This window comes from Hippoglossus stenolepis, chromosome 1, assembly GCF_022539355.2.
Source record: "Hippoglossus stenolepis isolate QCI-W04-F060 chromosome 1, HSTE1.2, whole genome shotgun sequence".
Lineage (NCBI taxonomy): Eukaryota > Metazoa > Chordata > Actinopteri > Pleuronectiformes > Pleuronectidae > Hippoglossus > Hippoglossus stenolepis.
In genome coordinates, this window is record NC_061483.1 from 16,301,740 (window position 1) to 16,322,002 (window position 20,263).

At 46.6% G+C, this 20,263-nt stretch overlaps 1 protein-coding gene across 2 annotated transcripts in view; it reads right to left on the reverse strand.

Moving 5' to 3' along the window:
• The window catches only part of gse1b (Gse1 coiled-coil protein b), a 170,740-nt gene that overhangs the window by 19,695 nt on the left and 130,782 nt on the right, over positions 1-20,263 (reverse strand). For both annotated transcript variants that reach the window (XM_035164515.2, XM_035164496.2), the window contains exon 3: positions 7,081-7,278. In XM_035164515.2, coding sequence (XP_035020406.1) covers positions 7,081-7,278 — 198 coding nt within the window. The remainder of the gene's footprint in view (positions 1-7,080; positions 7,279-20,263) is intronic.

A 20,263-nucleotide genomic window follows, 5' to 3' on the forward strand; every position in this document is an offset into this window, starting at 1 on the left:
AACAGGTATCTATATAAGTGTGTGTTGTTTTACTAATAAAAGGCAAATACAACAACGCTACAATCCCATGGCTCCTTCATAAGGGAATGAAAGGAGGTTGCAGCACTATAACAGCAGCGCACACACACACACAGAGAGAGAGGGGCAGATGGATGGCCCTAGGCCCCTATTATGAAGTGACAGTGATCAGAATGAGCGGCCCTGTGACAGTCACACAGCCTTGACATGCAGGACACACACACACCACAAAAACACACTGCTTGAGAGAGAAAAGCCACACTAGACGTGTATACAGTCAGTGGCGCTTGCAGCAAGGCACAGGCCCCCCTCCTCAACACACACACACACACACACACACACACACACACACACACACACACACACACACACACACACACACACACACACACACACACACACACACACACACACACACACACACACACACACACAGCAGGTGGTGAAAAGCTGGCCCAATGAGCTTCTCTGTACTGTAGCGGTGCCACATTAACAAAGCCCTCCAGGGAAACCCAGGGTCACGGTCTGGTCGCATGCCTCGCTTTCTGCACATCTCGCTTTCTCTCGCAAAGCTATATGATATGCTCACATTCACATACTTATATCATTGCAATTTCATCTTTCCTAATGTCTATGTTTACCTAACCCCCTGCATGATGCACATTCTCTTCCTCTTCCCTGATCTTTCTCTTCCCTCTATTTTAACCTGTGTGTTACACATTTCCCATTTCTTCTCTCTTTCTCTCCCAGCCGCCTCCTCTTCTCCTGACAGTAGAGTCTGCTGTGAGTCTCCTCTGCTCAGAGCGAGCCCAGCATTACACAGTCAAACTGGGTCACAACCCTCTCAATGGGACACACACTTCAGTGCTGCATCAAGGACAGCAGCCGATGTGTGCTTTGATGTGTGTGCATGTGCAGGTAGTGTGCTTTTGTGCATCGTCAACATGCTTGCATGCAGCCATGAAAAAAAAAAAAAAGGCAGCTAAAACCTCAGGCCAGTTTCAGGTCTACTTCCTCTCCAATTATCACCAGCAGAAAAAAAAAGCAACCACAGATCTCCACCCAGCCGCCATTTCTTCACTGTTTCCGTGGCAACATAACCCTAACAGACAATGTCCGCGGATTGGTGGGTGCAGCCGGGGTATCGACCGATTTTAAACACCTCATTCTGACTAATACTACTAAATAATGGAAAGAATCAATAGTGGCAGCAAGGTGACGCTTTAGAGAAAATCTGAAAATCTATGTGTCAGTGTGTGTGGGGGAGGAGAAAAGATGTGTGAAGAAAAGATGGTGATGATACATGTGAGGTGAGACATGACAATGAAAAATGATAGGGCGATGGGGGAGCGATGGGGGGGGGGGGAGCAAGTGAGAGAGTGGTGCGGCGGAGGTGAGGCGAGAGACGGGAGCAGAGGGGAGAGCGGAGAGATAAGGGGTGCAGATGGGTGAGTGGGTGGCAGGGATGGGGTGAGGGATATGGTGGGAGTGTGGGTGTGGGGGGCATATCTTGTCTGCACAATGGCAATTAGTGGCCTAATGCCCCCCCCCCCCCACACACCTCCCCTCGGAGAGCCATTACTCTGCCCTGCAAGACTAGGTCAATCAATAGCAGCCCACTCAGCCTGGGGAATGGGTGTACACTTAATACAGCTCTAGTGTCACAGCCTATTCACTCACCTCACACACACAACATGCATACACAAGGATGGGGGAACAAATAAGGCTTGAAAGAAGGGGGGATGTAGAGAGGAGAGGAGGGGCGGTGATCACAGTGACTCTGAACTGCTAAGCAACAGACCTCTGCTCCCATCTATTTCTCCCCCCCATCTCCTCCTCTTCCTCCTCGTTTTCCGTGTAGAGGCAGAGCGGACTGGCAAAGACTAAATAATTAAAAGAGGAAGAAGGGAGGCAGGTGAGGGGATGATGGAAGGAAATAAAAGAGACAAGGGGTCGCCCGACTGACAGTTTCATTCTCTTCTGGCAGCCTCTGCGCACAGCTCTCAGCATCCTTCCTCTGAATGCAGACCACACACAAACAGCTATTATAGCTCTATGGTTCGCTCCACCACACACACACCCACCCACCACTTCTTCTTCTCAATCAACCCTAATTCCTTTTCCCCTCTGTTCTTTTAACACAGTACCAGCCAGACAGACACAGATGAGATTCTAAAACGCACAAATTTCAAAATCACATTTACAATACGTCAATACTTAAGGGCTCAGGGAGACGTTACATGCATGCCTTTGTGTATCTTTTCATGTTTGGCCCTCATCTTCCTGTTTAAACCACAGACAGCCGCGTTGGCCGTAAGCCTCTTTCCTTTATCAAGACTCCATCCCTCTCTCCCAAGATTTTCTCTTTCTCATTTTCAACCCCCTTTGCTCCAATTTCCATACCAATCACCCTGTCCCCTCCCTCATTTCATCATACCATCTGATAGGGAGAAAAATCATATATGAGGCATGTGATTGGCACCAGGCTGGTGTCACTTCTGCCACATGCTCCTCCCACCTTCCATCTACACAGAGAGAGGATGGCCACACAAGCCACCGAGGAGGAGGAGTGAGGCACAAGCCTTCGTCCCCAGAGTCGAAATGGGCTCATCAGCTCTCGACCTGCACTTCATTAGCTGTACTGATTGTCACTCGCTTTGTGTGTGAGGGGGTGCTGGTGGTGTGGTGATGGGGTCGGGGGGGGTGGGTGCAAGAGAAGGGAGGGAGAGAGAGCAAAGAGGGAAATGGAGAGAGAGCACCGTCTTAGTCCCAAGCTGTGTGTGATTTATGTGAGGCTTCTTTCTCTATCGCCTCCTCTATTACCAGTCCCACTCTCCCAGGCTGCCTCCACACTTGACTGCTCAAGCTAATACACACGTGCGCGCACACACACATACGCACACGAGATACAACCTGCAGCAGCAACAAATAAACAATCCACACTGTGGTCAGAGGCTGTGGCCAAGTGTCCCTGTGCAGATGGCACCTTTTACTTCAGCCACTGACCCAATCGAAAAGCCAGAAAAAGTCACCATGGCTCTTCAGCAGCCGCTTTGATTCACTGACAGAGTCCAGGGGCTGGAGCAAGGAGTCCCACCGGATCACTGAGCCCTGACAGGAAGACATTGCTGCACAAAAATTATTTAGTGTTGCCAAATGGTCCCTTCCAATCCTCTGCTACCACCACCACCACCACCTTTGCCAAAACAGCCCAGCACAGCCAGAAGCAGCTCTGCCAGGCAGAAGGTGCTCTCCTCTACCCCACCACACACACACCCCCCCACCCTGCCCCTTCTCCTCAACCCTCCTCCCTCCCAGCATGCATTACAACAACATCAGCACTTAATTAAACAGTCCATTTCACACCTGGTGTGCATAGCAGTGCCCAGCCAACCCTGCATCCATATGCCACCCCACCAGTACACACAAGCCTCAACATGTGCACTCGCACACACGACAACCACTGATGCACGCAAACACCACACACACACACACCTGCTACTACAGTCTTGGCCATGCACTGACAACACAACACAAAGCCTGAAATTTGCATCACTGAGTGGGGGGAGGGGAGAACACACAGTGTGTGTTGCTGTGCCAGCGAGGGAAAAGGAAGACGGTACAAGATGGCGGTTGGAAGTAAGGAGCACATCTCTGTGCTTTCTGCTGACTGTACAAACTGTACATTATGCTTAAATTTAGCTTCCCCACTGAACAGAGTCCTGAGAGGTGTAAGGTGGTTGTGTGTGTGTATGGAGGGAGGGAGGGATGGAGAGAGAGAGAGAAATGGGGAAAGCAAATGAGCTTGTTTGTGAGTGTTTCAGGGACAGTCACAGCCTGAAGGGTTTTGCCTTCAAGACACACACACACACACACACACACACACACACACACACAAGTGTGTGTGTGTGTGCTCCAGGCAGGCTCCAGATGGAGAGGTCAGAGACACACTGCCCTGCTGTCCCAGCATGCTCTGGGCTCCCATAAACAAGGGGAGCCTCCGGCCACACACACACTCGCCACCACACACACACACACACACACACACACACACACACACACACACACACACACACACACACACACACACACACACACACACACACACACACACACACATACGCGCACAGACACATACAATCTGACAAACACCTCGGGTTTTCACAAATCTACTAATTACTTCAAATTCTTCTTTTTTTCCAGCCAATTCATCCCATCTATCTTGTTCACCTTTCTTCTCCCTCCCTTCATTCTCTCTCCAGGCAGTGTAAAACAGTTGGTATGAACGCAGTCATGAAATTCTGCTGGTGTGTGTGTGTGTGTGTGTGTGTGTGTGTGTGTGTGTGTGTGTGTGTGTGTGTGTGTGTGCGCCTGAGACTGTGTGAGAAGAAACAACTGAGAGGATTAGACCCAGATCTGCCTAATTAATCAGATATCAGCAGGGCTGCCTTTTTGAGGCAGTGTGTAATCTGTGTCTTTGTGTGGTGTCTATTTGCTCGCACATGTGAATGGTATCGTGTGTGTGTGTGCTCATGTGAGTGTACATGGGATGAGAGTGTGTCCTTTGCACTGCTCAGATACTCATTATACATCACCTCCCCTCTTCAGCACAGCGTTCAGTTCACAGAGCTATTCATTATACTCGCCACAGACAAGTGACAACGTATGTGTCTGTGTGAGTATGGGTGTGTGTATAAACAGCAGCCGTGCTCAGGGTCTTAAATCAGTTCAGCAGCCTGTGGCGGTGATACTAGTGCTCAAACCTCACTAATTCCCCCAGGCCACTGAGTCATGGCACATCACATACTGTAAATACACGACTCACCTCAAAGCGTCAAACAGAGCTTGAGGGAGATGATGGGGTTTGGCCGGATCGGGTCGGTACACTGAATGTGAACACTGGGTGTTGTGTTTGATTCAGCAGACCCTCCCGAGGGGACGACAATGAGACGGAAAGAGCCAATAAATGAGAGCATGGAGACTCCAGTCCTGTCGGTGGCTGTAATGCACATGTAAAGTAAGTTGCGAATGATTCTTCAGACACTGATGACTCCGTTAGTCACTGCATAGTATTATGTTCACATTGTCATATTGCTTTTTAATAATGCAATACAACTTGGATTTAGCGCTGTGACGCCATCGGCACAGGTTGCTGATGTAAGCTCCTTTTTCCTCTTTAATTTGCCACAACCTGTCATAATATATATGAGAGAGAGAGAGAGAGAGAGAGAGAGAGAGAGAGAGAGAGAGAGAGAGAGAGAGAGAGAGAGAGAGGGGTTGAGTCAAAGCAGCTAATGATAGGACAGCAGGCTTCAACATGCTAAGAAATCACGAGGCTTACCCAGTTGCAAAGACAACTGTTTGTATGTGTAGGGGTGTTTGGGTGTGTTGCCTATAAATACAGGCTCCGCAGACAGAGAGGTGACTGGAGCTCCGGGGGTCTCATGCCTCTCTGCCCACCCTAGAGCCGGTGCTCCTTACACGGGCAGCGTCACCTCTTACGGTATGTTTGATGGCTGACTCACCCACACACATAACTGCCTACACCAGCCAGACTCAAAAGTAACAAACATTTAAAATGAAGGTGGTATAAGCTTTATCAGACATGATCTGGTGTCTATATGACAAACTCAGGAGCTCTCTGTCTTTGTAAACATGAATTACAAGCACAAGCAGCACATAATGAAAAACAGAAAAAGAAGAAGTTATGCAAAGATGACTAAGAGAGAACTATTATTATAGAATTATTGTTCTTTTCCAGCTACAACTGACAAAAAAAGAGCAGAAAAAATAAGGAAAATGTACGCTGGAAGTGCAGATGGACGCTGGCAAGCAGAGGGAGAGAAAAGCGATGATGAAGAGGAGAAGGTTTGAGAGGAAGTTGAGGAGGAGAAGCTGGGGCTGAGTGCACGTTCAGTCTCCCTCTCTCTCTGGGTAATAAATAATTCGCTGGGTCATGGGTCCCAGTCTGCGGTGGGCTTTGGAACAGGGTGTCCAGGGAAAGATAGTAAGGAGGGGACCTTCTGATTTAGGAGCAACCGCAAGGGTGGACAGCTGTGGTAGCTGGGCCTGTCTGGAGCCAATACACACACACACACACACACTATTGTGCAGATTCTGCTTTGTTTGCTTACATTTGTGTAATTAAGCGTCACTGGGCACATTTTGATTTTATCAAGTATACAGGAAACATCCTCTCACTGAGCATCTACACAAAAACACTTGCATAGATCTTTGAACAAGCAGCCTTAAAGGGATAGTTTGTATACGTCAATAACCAGTATTTCAACCACCTGATGCTTATTTCATACCCACACAACCGCAGCACAGAGCTGAGCACAGTGAGGTGGGAATTCTGCTGTGTGTTTTGTGTGTGTGAGCACACACACACTGAGAGGGTTGAATGAATGATGGATAATTGGCGAGCCAACACATACACACATCGACAAGCACACCAGAGCACATCTGCACTCATACACAGCACATTAAGTGGGTCAGCTGGAGTGGCTCCTCTTCGTCCCTTCATCTCCAGGGACAGCAACTAATTCAATCCTGTGTGGATATCACTCTTTTGCCATTAGCAGCTCAGTGCTTAGTTTCACATACTGGAAATGGAACATACATGTGTGCACACACGTCAGCGTAGAGAAGCTACAGAGCACCTGGCTCCCTCAGATTTACAGGTACGGGTCAGTGCGGCTGGATTTAACAGTATATTTAGCCCTTTTCTAGGATCCTTGTTTGATATCATTATAATATTTTTAGCAAAACAGAGAATCTAAAACCAATTGCAAACCATGACCTGTAAGCTTGTTTTTAACCTTTCAATACATAATAAATGTAATAAAATAAACGTAATATCATCAGCTGATGCATGTGCAGAATAAAAGCCACAAAAGAAAACCAGCATACATCCGTCTATTCATTCAGACTAAAGACAGAAATACAGTGACCATTTCATCATCAATCAACAACATCCAAACTATGCTGTCATTCTTTCTGTGATGAAAATGCCATTGGTAATATAGATGTTAAACTCTACAGCGCCCATCGGCCTTTTACCTCGAGGTTCTTCAGCCTGTTTTGCCAGTTTACGGAGGGCTGCAGCGAATCCGGAGTGAGAAGACTGTGTAGCCGGGCTTCCATTGGCTACAATAGAACCGTTGAGAGGTGACGGGGTGAGGGGGCTGACCGTCGCCGTGGTACGGGTTGCCGTGGAGATCATTCCTAATGATGGTGACTTTGGCTCATGGCTCATGCCTACAGAATGGACAGTGGAAAAAAAGAATGGGAGAGGTTTAATATCCAATGCTGCCCTCGGGCCTCTATAGAAACACACATGTTCTACAAGACGTGGAAAAGACCAATGAGCAAATGTATGCGAACAGATTGAAGTGCACGTAGCTGCTCGCTCGAACACATGATAGTGAGGACAGAGTGTGGTGCTGGGTATCTGTGTGTGACAGCTGGGACGGATGGGGATTGGTGGTGTGAGGGGCTGAGGGGCTTTAGTTGTATGGCTTAGGGTCAGAGGTGAGAGGTTAGAAGGGCAGGTCACCCTTCCCTTGGTCAAAGAGCTCCAGTCTGGCTGCGTGTCTGCCAGAGAGGACCATGGTCACAGAGTTTACGCAACACCTCAACTGCGCATGCTCCAACACTACCAGAGCAACTATTTCCTACTTAGTGTTTGTTACTACTTGTGTGTAATCACACTTATTCGTCCCTTTTTTTTAAAATGACAACTCCTGCCAGCTGGATATTTCTGAATTTGTTTTGACACTTGCAACACATTAAAACATTTTGTTGAAAACTTTCTTGTCATCCTATTGCCTCAGATTTATCAGAGCTCAGTGATGGTTGGCGGGGGGGGGGGAGAAAGGGTGAGGAGGGTTAAGACGGCTGTCCCTTTCCTTCCTGTGTATGTGTGTGTTGAAAGGTGACACCGTGTTGACAGCCCCTCGGTCAGTGGAATCCCCAAATGCCAGAGCGTTGTGTGATAGTCCTACATGTTCATGGAAAACACATTCATTCATCCACTCATTCATTCAGACTTGTGTCGCGTGCACACACACACACACACACACACACACACACACACACACACACACACACACACACACACACGGGTTTGTTCAGAATCCAACTTAAATCAGATTTCAAAGAAAACTGCAGACTAACACAATAACTTCTAAGACAAACAGTGCATCAATAGCACAATTAGATCAGGAGGAGTTATATCTGAGAATACCCAAGAGTGTAAAAGGGCTATAAAAAGATAATGTGCCCTCCTGAGGAGAGAGCAGAGGCCCAGCACCCTGTATGTGTGTGTGTGTGTGTTTTAGTGGGGACGGACACACACACACACACACACAGCGGCACGTCAGGCATGAGAGAGTGAACAACATTCCCTAACACCTCTTAAGTTGTCCTGCCTGTACCCTCCCTGTAACCCGGTGCACTCTGAATGAACCCAGCACACAATTAATAATGGAATTAACAATGAGTACTGTCTGAACAACACACACTACACCATTGAGAGACTGGCAAACAAGCAAAACACACACACACACACGCACACGCACACACACTGCCCGGTCCAATAATGTGACTTTGTGGTGATGTTAAGAGTGCTGCTGCTGCTGCTGCTGATCCTTCTCTTTTTAAGAGAAAGTCAGACAAAGTGTGAGAAGAGAGTTTAAGAAATACACATGAAACTTTTTACAAAAACACACTATAGAGACAGAGCAGAGTGTCTTTCAAGTCTGTCAACCACACACACACACACACACACACACACACAAAACCACAGTACTAACAGACACACATGCACGTGAGAGAAGAAATAGACGAGCACAAATGCACACAGAGGCACACATCCGGAGGTCTGGCAGTGGTTCATGACCCCCTCACAGATTAAAAGCGTGGCCAAAGCTCCTTACTGCACAAAGGAACGGAGCTGCCTGGATCCCCCATGGCTGCATCTTCACGTTGAGCCCAGCCCAGCACACACCGGCAGCCACCGACAGGACACAAACCATCTTCCTGCTCCCCTCTCTCTCTCTCTCTCTCTCTCTTCGTCTATCTGCTCTTGCCCCGTCCACCCTCTTTCCCTCCCTGCCTGTCTTCCTGTCTCTCCGTGCCGCTCACAAAGACCGTTTAGAGCTTATCTAACAAAGCAACACACCACACACGCCGCCTATCTCTCCCCTCCTTGCTCTCTCTCTCTCTCTCTCTCTCTGACTGAGAAAACAGAAATTCTTAGCCTAGCAGCTGCTGCGATGTCACATGACCTCAGCACCCCCCCCTCCTCACACTCTCCCTCACTCCTCCTCCTCCTCCTCTCTCAACCTATAATTCCTCAGCCATTTGTAGATAACAGACACAGGCATGCATACCCTGCCAGGGCAAGCTAGAGGAGGGGGAGGGGTGAGGAGAGAAGAGGAGGAGAGGAGCCGAGGAGGAGGGGAGGGTGTTCAGCCGGTCACCACATCTGACCCCATTGCTGAGGAGTGACAGGCAGTGTGTATGCATGTGTGCATGTGCAAAGACGAATGGCAGGGGTTAGGTTAAATATGTAAGGCACCCTTCGCTTCTTGAGACAGAAAAAGAAAGACACTGGAAGAGAATGAGAGACAACATGTCCCGGCCTGTGTCAAGCCCTACAGCATCAGAAAGACAAACCTTTTGTGTTTGAGTATTTCACTGAATTACATCAATTTGACTTTATTTACATTGTTCTGTAACTCCTGAAAATGCTCAGCGTATTGGAACTAGTAAAAGTAAAGAAAGCCACTCGTAAAAGTAAAGAAAGCCACTCGCTCAATCACCACCCACTCACACAAACAAGGAAGTTCGGCCAAAAACGTGTATGTGCACCTTTACAGTAAACACGCACAGACGCTACATGCTAACACACGCTATGCAATAACAAGGAGTTGTTATTAGGGTGGAGGAGACTATACTGCGTGATCGTGGTCGGGGGTGGACTGCTCAGGAAAAGGGATAAAAGCGTGGGTTTGGCTTCCCCTCTGTCTGTCCTGTTGTCATCGCAGGGGTGAGAATGAGTCGTTTCTTTAGTCACTTCCTCCTTCCGTCACTCATTGCTTTTTTTTTTCCCGATCGGCGAGGGAGCAAGTGAGCGAGAGCGATGACAGCGAGAGAAACTATCTTGGGGGTGAAGCTGCACGGTGGCCAGCGATGTTGCCAAGGGCCACCTTTCGACAAAGCTCCTTTATTGTCTGGACCCCCCACCCCACTTGAAACGCAGGGCCGGCAACTTCTGCCCACGTGTTTGTGTCTCTCCTCTACCCCCTTTCCTGTTGAGCATCATAAAGACCATCCTGCTGCTTTTGGAGAAAGGGAGCCTCTGTGCTGTTTGAATTGATGGCGTCCGTCTCAACTGTAGCAGCGGACCATATCACACTACAGGGGTTGCAGGTGCTAGCATAGCCTCATATGCCCCTTCGGGTGGCCCTCAAAAGGAGAAGTGCAGCTCATGGGGCGTCGTGGTGTCTGGCCAATCTCACAGGTTCAAATCTGACTTTGCTGCTATAGTCTCTTTAATCGCTCTGCCCTCAGACATGTCTCATGTAGAATTAAGAAATAAAGGATTCAAAGATACTAGGAGATATTGCAGCTTCAAACAAAGGTGTCGAGACACTACACAAACAGCTGAAAGCTCCAAGAGAAGGAGAATAAAGAAAGCTGTGTTTTCATTTAGCACCTACAATAAGAATAGTATGGTTTAACATTACTACTTCAAGGGACTGTAAATTAAAACAAGCCCAATGAGATTAAGTGAAAATCAATGATAGTACTAAGGTTACGCTGGTGCATGTTGTCGACAAGCAACAGCTCTCTCTCTTCTCTTGTTTCTACTTTTCTTTCTAAACTGAAAAAAACATAAGCCATGCAAGTCTAAGTACTCTTCTCTGAATTACTAATGATAAATCGCATGATCTACGCCACCCAGGATGAGTAATGTCTTATGAATTTCCAGATAAGTGAGCCTGCCTCCACCTCTCAACATCACTCAGTTTCAACACACTCGCTCAGTGCTTTATCCATGTGGGCTCAGACTCTACGTTCTTCAAACATCCAGCAGATGGCATCGTCTCCCAGTTAATCACAAGGGAGCCCTCGGTAATGAAACAGCATATGCCACAGTCGTTTAATCCAGCAATAAACAAAAAGAAAAATTTGATTTTAAATCGATGTGGCTGCGCACTATGAAAAAGGACAAAGCGTGCATCCGCTCTTAACATTTAGGAACTTAATGCAAAGATCTCAGGGCAAAATGAATAAGAGACATCATCTGGATCGCAAAAATTGAACATTTTTGCTGACAACCCTGAGAAGTCAGTTACACAGCAAACTTCCTGACGCAATTAACCCTTAGAATGCCGTTACGCCCTGAGGGAAAACAAAACAAAGCCCTGACAAAAAAAGGAATGCAGATTACAACAAACCACATACAAACATGATCCGCCCATACTCGCACACGCGAACACACAGCACGCACACACAGACACACACACACAGCAGATTGACTGCTAAATGGCATACAGTAAAACACACAGTTTTAACACCCTGCTGGGACTAAAGCCGATCATGAACTCTATAGTCAAACAAACACACTGACACACAGTTCCACCCTGTGGCTGGTTGGAATGCAGATTACTCTCTCTCTCACACACACAAGCGTATAAAGTAAATCCTCTTGGCTCCTGTATGCCCCGGCCAGTAGGGAGATAATGCAGTGGCAGCTCTGGCGATTGGTTAATCTTTAACCAGGAAGGGATTTGCCTATCAGCTCGTTAAAACTAGCTGCACAGTGCTGCTGGCCAATCTATATCCGATCCAGCCACCAACCTGGCTTGATCAAGTCCAACAGCACACTGTCCTGCCTATAACTACACTGAGTATCCAGGCCTCTCTTCACTGGAGCAGCAGATGTCTCTTTTTCCAGTGGCTTGGTGTAGCACACTTTAGGCATGCCACAATATTGTGGTCCTGCTTAGGAGAGGAGCCAAACCAGTCAGTGTTTGCCCTCAAATGAGCAATGAAAATGTCATTGAAATATACTGGTTGGCTCCACATGTGCGGAGCAGGCGACTAAAGCACCATTTCTAAAAGTGTTGCTGCGCTGTGAATAGCAGCTTCTGAATACTTCAGTACCGTCAGTGTAGCCGCGGCATGGTTCAATGTTTTGCTGCACTCTAACAAATAGCATCCTCATTGTTTTCATAGCTGTTGTCAAACAAGCACTTAATGCTGCATCACTTTAAACCGTTTTCACCATCAGCCGACCGGTAGGCTTTTATTGTGAAGCAGCAACCGGAAGATAAGCCCAATTTGTGATGATGATAACCAAACAACTGATGTTACGTGTTGTGATGTGGATATTTTTAGCTTTTTGTTTTTGGTCAGCAGACCAGTTTTAAATACTGCAAGGAAGAAGACTAGAAAACAAGATATGGTGAGTTGAGAAGCTGGAGGTGATGTTAGCGTGTGATCAGCAGCCACATCATATCATCAAGATAAGGGACATCTTTTGCCATGCCTGAAAACCTCCTTATTAATCAGATCACCGGTAGCAGCACAGCACAGATCTTCAGAAATGAAGGTCAACCATCCGCTCAGCTGATTCGGAGTAAGTAGCTGTACCACCAATACAGGGGGAGTCAGCCTGAGGGAAACTTCTGACTGAAGGCAGAAAAACGAGGGTGTCTAAAATGCCAGTGATGCAGCAATATGCATGAAACCAACCCAGCAAAACAGGATGTAATATGGGAACAATAGCCACTACCACATCCGTATTACTGTGCTTCAACCTAAAGTGAGCTTAAAAAAAGACAAAGTACAACTGCCTGCACAAGAGCAGGAAGCATGAAGAGTCTGTGGCTGACAAGAGCAACACTTGTGTCTCAATTCGGTGGCTGCATCCTTCCGAAGCCGCATTTGCAGACCAAAGTCTCAGCAGAGACACTTAGCTGTCCCAATTCGAAGGCTATTCCAAATGCGGCGGACATATGTGTGCTTCCACCCCCGAGCAATGGAGGCTCCACCGGGTGGATCCTTCCCGGCCCAACATATCCCATGATTCCTTGCGCTACAGTGTCAAACTGTTTTTCAGTGGTAATGGCGGCAAGACGAGGCTAATGTTAGTACAACAGCTAACGGTTCACATGTTAAAAACACATCTATTCAACGTTTTCAACCAACCGAAGATTGTTTATGTCTGTAGCTTTGTTGTTAGGCTGTAAGGCCAGGACAAGCTGGTGACGCAATAGAAAGACCAGACCGTCTCAATTTGGTTTCGACCGACGCGTATGTGAGGCCGTCGGAGGATGCAGCCAACATAGGCTGCGTAGACCAGGTTCCCCAAAGGATACGGCCGCTGAAATGGGACACTAACTTAAGTGATATACTGTCTATAAATAGAGCTCATGTACAGTATCCATAAGAAGCCTCTGAAGGTGTGATAAAAGAATAAAAGGAAGAACTTAGGCTGATAGTTAAAGAAAGGGTGGTTCATGTAGATTAAACAAGGAGAACAGGGACCTGGCTTCAACAACAGCTATAAATGCTCATACACAAGAATGTTAGAGCCTAGACTTAAACTGTGCAAACAGATGTATGGCATGCTGTCAGTCTTGTGCATGCACACGCACACGCACACGCACACACACACACACACACACAGTACCCAGGACCACAGCAGGATAAACCTGCTTGGGTAGTTCCAAGTTTGTTTGACTTCTGAGATGAGATGTCAGAGCAATCTACCCCGAGGCACCGTAGAATAAGATGCGTGTGTGCGTGCATGTGTGCACACCTGCTAACTCCTGCCTGTGCGCATGCGTGCCAGCTCTTTTACTTCACACCTAAGAGAAAATTTGATATCAGAGAAACCCTGAAACGGCAGCATTATGGCTGCAGAGCTGAGGAATCAAAGTGAACAATTCCACTGGAGAATGAGGGAATGGAAAGACTAAAGGAGGGAACAAGAAAAGGGAGACAAAGAGACACAGATCAATGAAAAAGCTGACACACACACACACACACACACACACACACACACACACACACACACACACACACACACACACACACACACACACACACACACACACACACACACACACACACACACACACACACACACACACACAATTGCCTCTGTCTGAGATGTCATTATACAGCAGGCCTCCATTATAGAGCTACAGCAGAGAACAGAGTACATCTCCCTCTGACCTGGCTCACTCTCACTGTCTTGAATCACACACACGGAGCAAAGAGAGCAGTCTTCCTCTTTTACCTTGAGCGGCTTTAAATGATACGGCTGTATGTGGGTGTGCATGTGAGCGCACACCTTATTATTCATCCCTCACCTCCTGCTTCTCTTCCTCTCTTCCACTCGATCTCCAACCTGCCTGCCAGCAGCTCGCAACAAAAACACTGAGATTTCAAAAGACCAGCCGGCATCGCTCTCCCCCTCTCTTCACCTTGCTCTCTTTCAACACACAAACGCACACACTCACAAAAACAGACACAGAGTGTGTCTTGAGGGTAGGCACGAGCCAAGATAATTTTCCCTGTTCTCCTCCTCCATGCATCCGACTCACCCACCCCAGCAGCGCCATTTCCTATGTCTGTTAATTACATAGCGACTGTGGTCGGGGTTTCTTGGGTTGCGTGTGTGTGTATGTGTGTGCGCGCATGTCATCTGCCGAGTGTGTGGTTGTGTTCTCTGAGACACCGGTGTGGGCGTACGACAGAACAGTCTGGTTACGCTTCACAACGCTGCTTGGTAGTGTGTGAACACACACACAGTCACACAAACAGACATACGTAAGTGCCTTCTGTCTGCGTCTCTGGCTCTTTGTGGTCCATGCCCCGGGAGTCAAGCTGCTGTCTGTGTGGCTGTGCCCCTCTGTAGCCTCTCGCTGAGGGGGAAGCAGCCTTGCCACTCCCCTGATGTGAGGGCCAGCCTCAACCCCAGCCCAGCTGTTCCACTGGCAGAGGAGGAAGCTCTGACTCATTATCATCCTCATCATCCTCATCACCATCATCACTGACTCTCTCTTTAATCACCTGCTACAGAGGGACAGGAAAACGCGGCAGTGTTGCTCTCAGAGAGGATTGACAGATGTTGGAGACTTCACGTGAACCCAAATCCCAAATAGAAGAAGAAGGGACACATACAAAGGAGGAGCTGCCGTGGAGCTTATCATGGTTTCTGCACCTGTGATACTCTTTGGTGAACCTTCAGCCACACCAACGTGTACATACACACAGACAGCTTGTATGTCATGTCCCACACGGCCAGATAAACCCTATTGTTCAGTACTGTCAAACTCTCCGCGCCTGTAGACATCACTACATGTAACATATTTCAGTTGTTATCGTCTTTCAACATCCTCCCTTTCTTCCCTCCTCATCTCTCACTCCGCAAGCCACCTCAGGAGATGAGCGCTGTTTTTTGCCGGCTTCCCCACACACTCCTTTCTTCATCCTCTCTCCCTCTCCCCTCTATTCTCCCTGTGATGTACTCTGCTGGGTTGTGGTTGCCTAATTAGCACTCCAAGTACTCTGCATGGCTCCCGACTCCTAAGAGGCTTCATCGCACACGAACGCAGATACACACACACACACACACACAGGCTACCGACACACGCACTGCACACACTTGACTTTCCATTGCAGGGTCCGGCTGCTGTGGGTTGCCCTGTTGAAATCTTGTAATTGGTATAACGAGTGTGTGCTCCTGCTCGTACATGTCTGAATGGGTGGATGTTGTTCAGTCTGATGAGTGAGCCTCTTTTCCTCTGGGTGAGCGGGAGACAACCCGCGGTCGCCATGGCCACACATCTCAGCGAGTAGCCAAAAAGACTGAATAGAAGCTCATTGAAAATTATGTAACTCAAAAACATGTTAAGGGTCAAAACAGTTAAAATAAAGTGAACAGTGGAATCTGTGCCGTTCAAAAATAACAAACAAGATGAATCACTGACCCATCCTTGAAAAGGAGTCTAGGCAGGAAAATATGAAGATAAAATATGCACAGTTTCAACAGGTATGACATGATTTTTGATTAAGAGTAGAACTGAAATGATTAATTAATTAATGGATCAAACAATCAACAATTATTTTGACAGGCATTTGATCGTTGAAGTCAATTATGTTAAGTCTCATTTTCATCAACAGACATGGGCTTAGGCTCTAGGATTGAAAAAAATAATAATCTGCAGATACATCAATAATGAAAATATTTGCTAGTTGCATTCTTACTTAAGAGTCCACTATTTACATTGAAAACACACAAAATGTCCAAAATGCAGTTCTTCAAAAGATTTTAACTACAGCTGAATTGCATTGAGTGAATTTGATTGACCTAATTGCTATGTATTGTCAGTCAGTTGCAAAAAGGAAACGTATATGGTTGATCTGAAACTGAGAAAAAAGACAACACGTGGAAGATGTGAAACCGTGATATGAACAGAAATAAAAAAAGGACCAGTGCCCAAAATGGATACCATGTAGTTATGCAAATACCAGCCAGATAAAAACAAATCTACCTGGCAACGAGATCTCCTGTGAGAGCACTTTTTCACATGACAACTGTGGCCTCCGCCGACACAGGCCCGCAGCTCTGTCCATGAGCTGATTAAAACAAATGACCACAAGACCCACTTCACTTCTTCAGGCACATATCTGACCTTGCTCTCATACACAAGGAGGGCACGCTAACAAACAGACACACACAATATGACAGTCAGCTGATGTAGCAGATATCTCGGAAAGAGAGAGAGAGAGAGAGAGAGAGAGAGAGAGAGAGAGAGAGGCAGACGTCCTCTGAGAGACAGAAGCAGACAGATAGAGGCAAAGAGAAGAGATGATGATGTGATAGCAAAAGAAAAGGGCTTTGTTGAAGAGTAGCCTTTAGCACAATGCTGGGTTATACAGTGAGAGGATGACTCGAAAACGCACAAAGACAAGACAGATGGACTCAGACGCACACTATATGATACGTGCTGACACAAATGCAACACAAAAATTCTGAATGAAAGAGGCCCTATTTGGTGAGGGCAATAGTCAAGTATGGTCTGAACAGAGTGTGTGTATGATTCGCTTATCTGCTGCTCTCATGTTGCCTGTGTTGTGTTTGTTTGGCCAGAGCTTATCAGGCCCTGCGGTATGACAACGACAGCGGCAAACATCAGCGCCACACACACACACACACACACACACACACACACACACACACACACACACACACACACACACACACACACACACACACACACACACACACACACACACACACACACACACACACACACAATCTAAAGATATCTAGAACATGCTTTGGTCTGGTAAATGTAGCAAGACTGACTTGAGTGAATAGGAAGCTTTTTCTGTTTTTTTTCTTTCAGTTCCCCTCAGATAATTTAATCAAAAGTGGAGATTGAGAATACAAACAGAGTTAACATTGTGGAAAACTTGCTGCCGATTACTCCAGCGCCGAGCTGCTAAATGAAGTCACACTGGCTTCGAGAGCGTGTCTCTAGCGTAGTTCTTGGAACCGGGTCTTGAAGCATGGGACTCGCCAATACAGAGAAAGAGAAAGTGCTCTTATCATGGGTCACTTTAACTTGTTTGGTCAATGAAAATCGAGGAGAGTATCAAACTGTGTACAATCAGCGATACTAACACAGATAAAATCGAGCAAAATTACAAGAAAGAGAAAAAAGACGATTCATTTGTGTATCTATTGATGGGAATGGGTACTTGTTAACTTCTGCTTGCTGCATACACTTCTACGCCTACAGATAGTTGGTTAGTGTGTTGTCCAGGAAGGGGAAATTCAGTTTTCACAACACTGCACATTCATATCTACATTCAGGCCTACAAACCACGACCAATGAAACAAACATCAGAGAAACACTAAATCTAGATTCAAGCCAAGCCTGTTTTCATTTTGACAGCCTATCTCTAAGTGTCTCTACATGTATCTCTACACGTGGAGGTAAACATTGAGATAAAGCTGAGCGATGTTTCATATACGCAGAGCGGCGTTACAGAGATGCTCGAGTCTACGCATTGGGGTCAAAATTCATTCACTTTCTGTGAACCAGCAGGTGAACAGAGACTAACTGTATTAACCGTCTGATTTTGAATGCAGTTTTGGACCAGCCCTTGTTTACATACCACCCCCACAACCTCCTCCTGCAATTATTAGATATCAGGCCGATATTTGATGCAGTGTCTAACAAGTTTTATTGTAGTTGCAATTATTGTCTATAGCCATACATTTCTGTAGTGTGTCATTTATGACTAAATTTCCGTACAAAAGTTATATTTGAGCGATTAAAAAACTTGGTTGAGGTATGGGTCAGGGAAAATTTGGTGGTGCAGATCGGAATGTGAGAGCGAATCCAGGGATATATTTTTTGACATTGTGAGATAGGACATTGTTATAAATTTCATTGATTTCTCAGAGACAAATTCATGGATCCTGATGAAACTAATCAGGCATGTTCAGGGGACTTGAGTGTTTGCAATTTGGTGCAGATCCCCAAAAAATTCTGGATCTACTGAATTTAAATGTGTTTACATAAGGGGACTGTTGGGCCTTGGCAGAGGTAAAAGCCAGTTTTAACCCTCGAAAAAGTGAGGAGTGGCCAAAATGCCCTCACAAAGAAGTACAAGCGCACACACACACAAAATACCTTGTGGTTATGAATTAAGTACTGATTAATGGCAATGCTGGGTGACATGGGGACATGAGTCTAAACAGGCACAGCTTACGGAGCAGGTTAGGCTTGCTCTCTCTCTCACACACACAGAGCAAACACACACAAAGTGAAAAGCAGCTTTATCAGTTAAATGTGGAGCAAAAAGCTGCAGGCCTGAGAACAAAAGTCAGGAGTTTCTAGTTCAGCAGATATCTTCTTCTCTGCAACTTCTTCCCCTGCCTGTAAATCCATCTGTATGTCCACCCCACTGTCTGTCCGTCTTCCCTGCAGATGAATACTTTATGACCTGTTTGTTCAGCTGTCTTCACCGGTCATCACATTTACAGCTTACCTCTGCTACCAGTTTTTACACACCGCAGGGGATGCTTAGACACACACAATCACTCACACCTACTCTGTCCATCCTGAGGGGAGAAGCCGTCAAACAGGGCTTAACACGAAACCGACACAGACACATGGAGGGAGTTACAGCTGGGGAGACAGGAGGACAGAAAACCGAGACAGAGACAAAGGGAAGGGAGAGACAGAGGCAGACGGAGGGGACAAGCAAGTCAGACCACACAACAAACCCTGCCCTGCTGACACACAAAAAGAGTGGTGTGCGCGGCCACATTTTCATACCACCTCGGGACATTGTTGTAACGCAAGTCAAATCCAGGCCTCGCCCATTTAAACGCATCCCATTCTCTCTAATAGGGAACTATGTAAACCCATGCAAAGGCCTCTCTACACTCTCTGCTATTCAAAGCTATCAATGTGGGCTGTTGATAAGGAAATGCAAAGTGGGTCACCTTTAACTCCAGGCTCCTTGTGTAAACAGTATGGGGAGCTGCTTGGGACTCTCCTAATCACTCTCTAAACAGAGCCAGGTGCTGTTGCCACAGACAAACTGTCACCAACACTCTGCTCAACACAGCTGCTGTCTAGCCCCCAGACACCCACAGCACTGCAGGCTACCGCGGCACGACAAACAGCCTGACGACACCTGAAAACATGCCAACCCCCTGTATAGGCGCTATCGCAGAACCAGAGGTTCCACAACTTTTTCACCAAAAAAAAAAAGGCAGATCAGAAGCGAGAAATCCTGTTCCCGAGAGAAAGATTTGCATAAGTAATCTTAAACTCTTATCATGTGCTGACACATAAGACACGTGTAAGTCTGACGAGGGAGGATAAATCCACCTCAAATCAGCTAACTCGCAGTTTCTATTGCTTCTGCCAAGGAGGGTACGTTTATTCCTGTTACTTTAGTCCGTTTCTCCATAGATAGAAAACTTGCCTTTCATGAAATCTGGTGGACAGATAAAGAACAGAAGTTTTTTTTTTTACTGTCAACCCTCTCAAAGATGAAAATGCCTCTAAAATCCTTGTGATTTTTGCAGGGTCAAGAATTCAATAAGAATTCAAATTTAAGAAAGAAGTCTTGTCTTAGTGTGTCAAAGCAATTTGGAGAAATCTACACTTTTTGCGAATTGTTTGTTCTC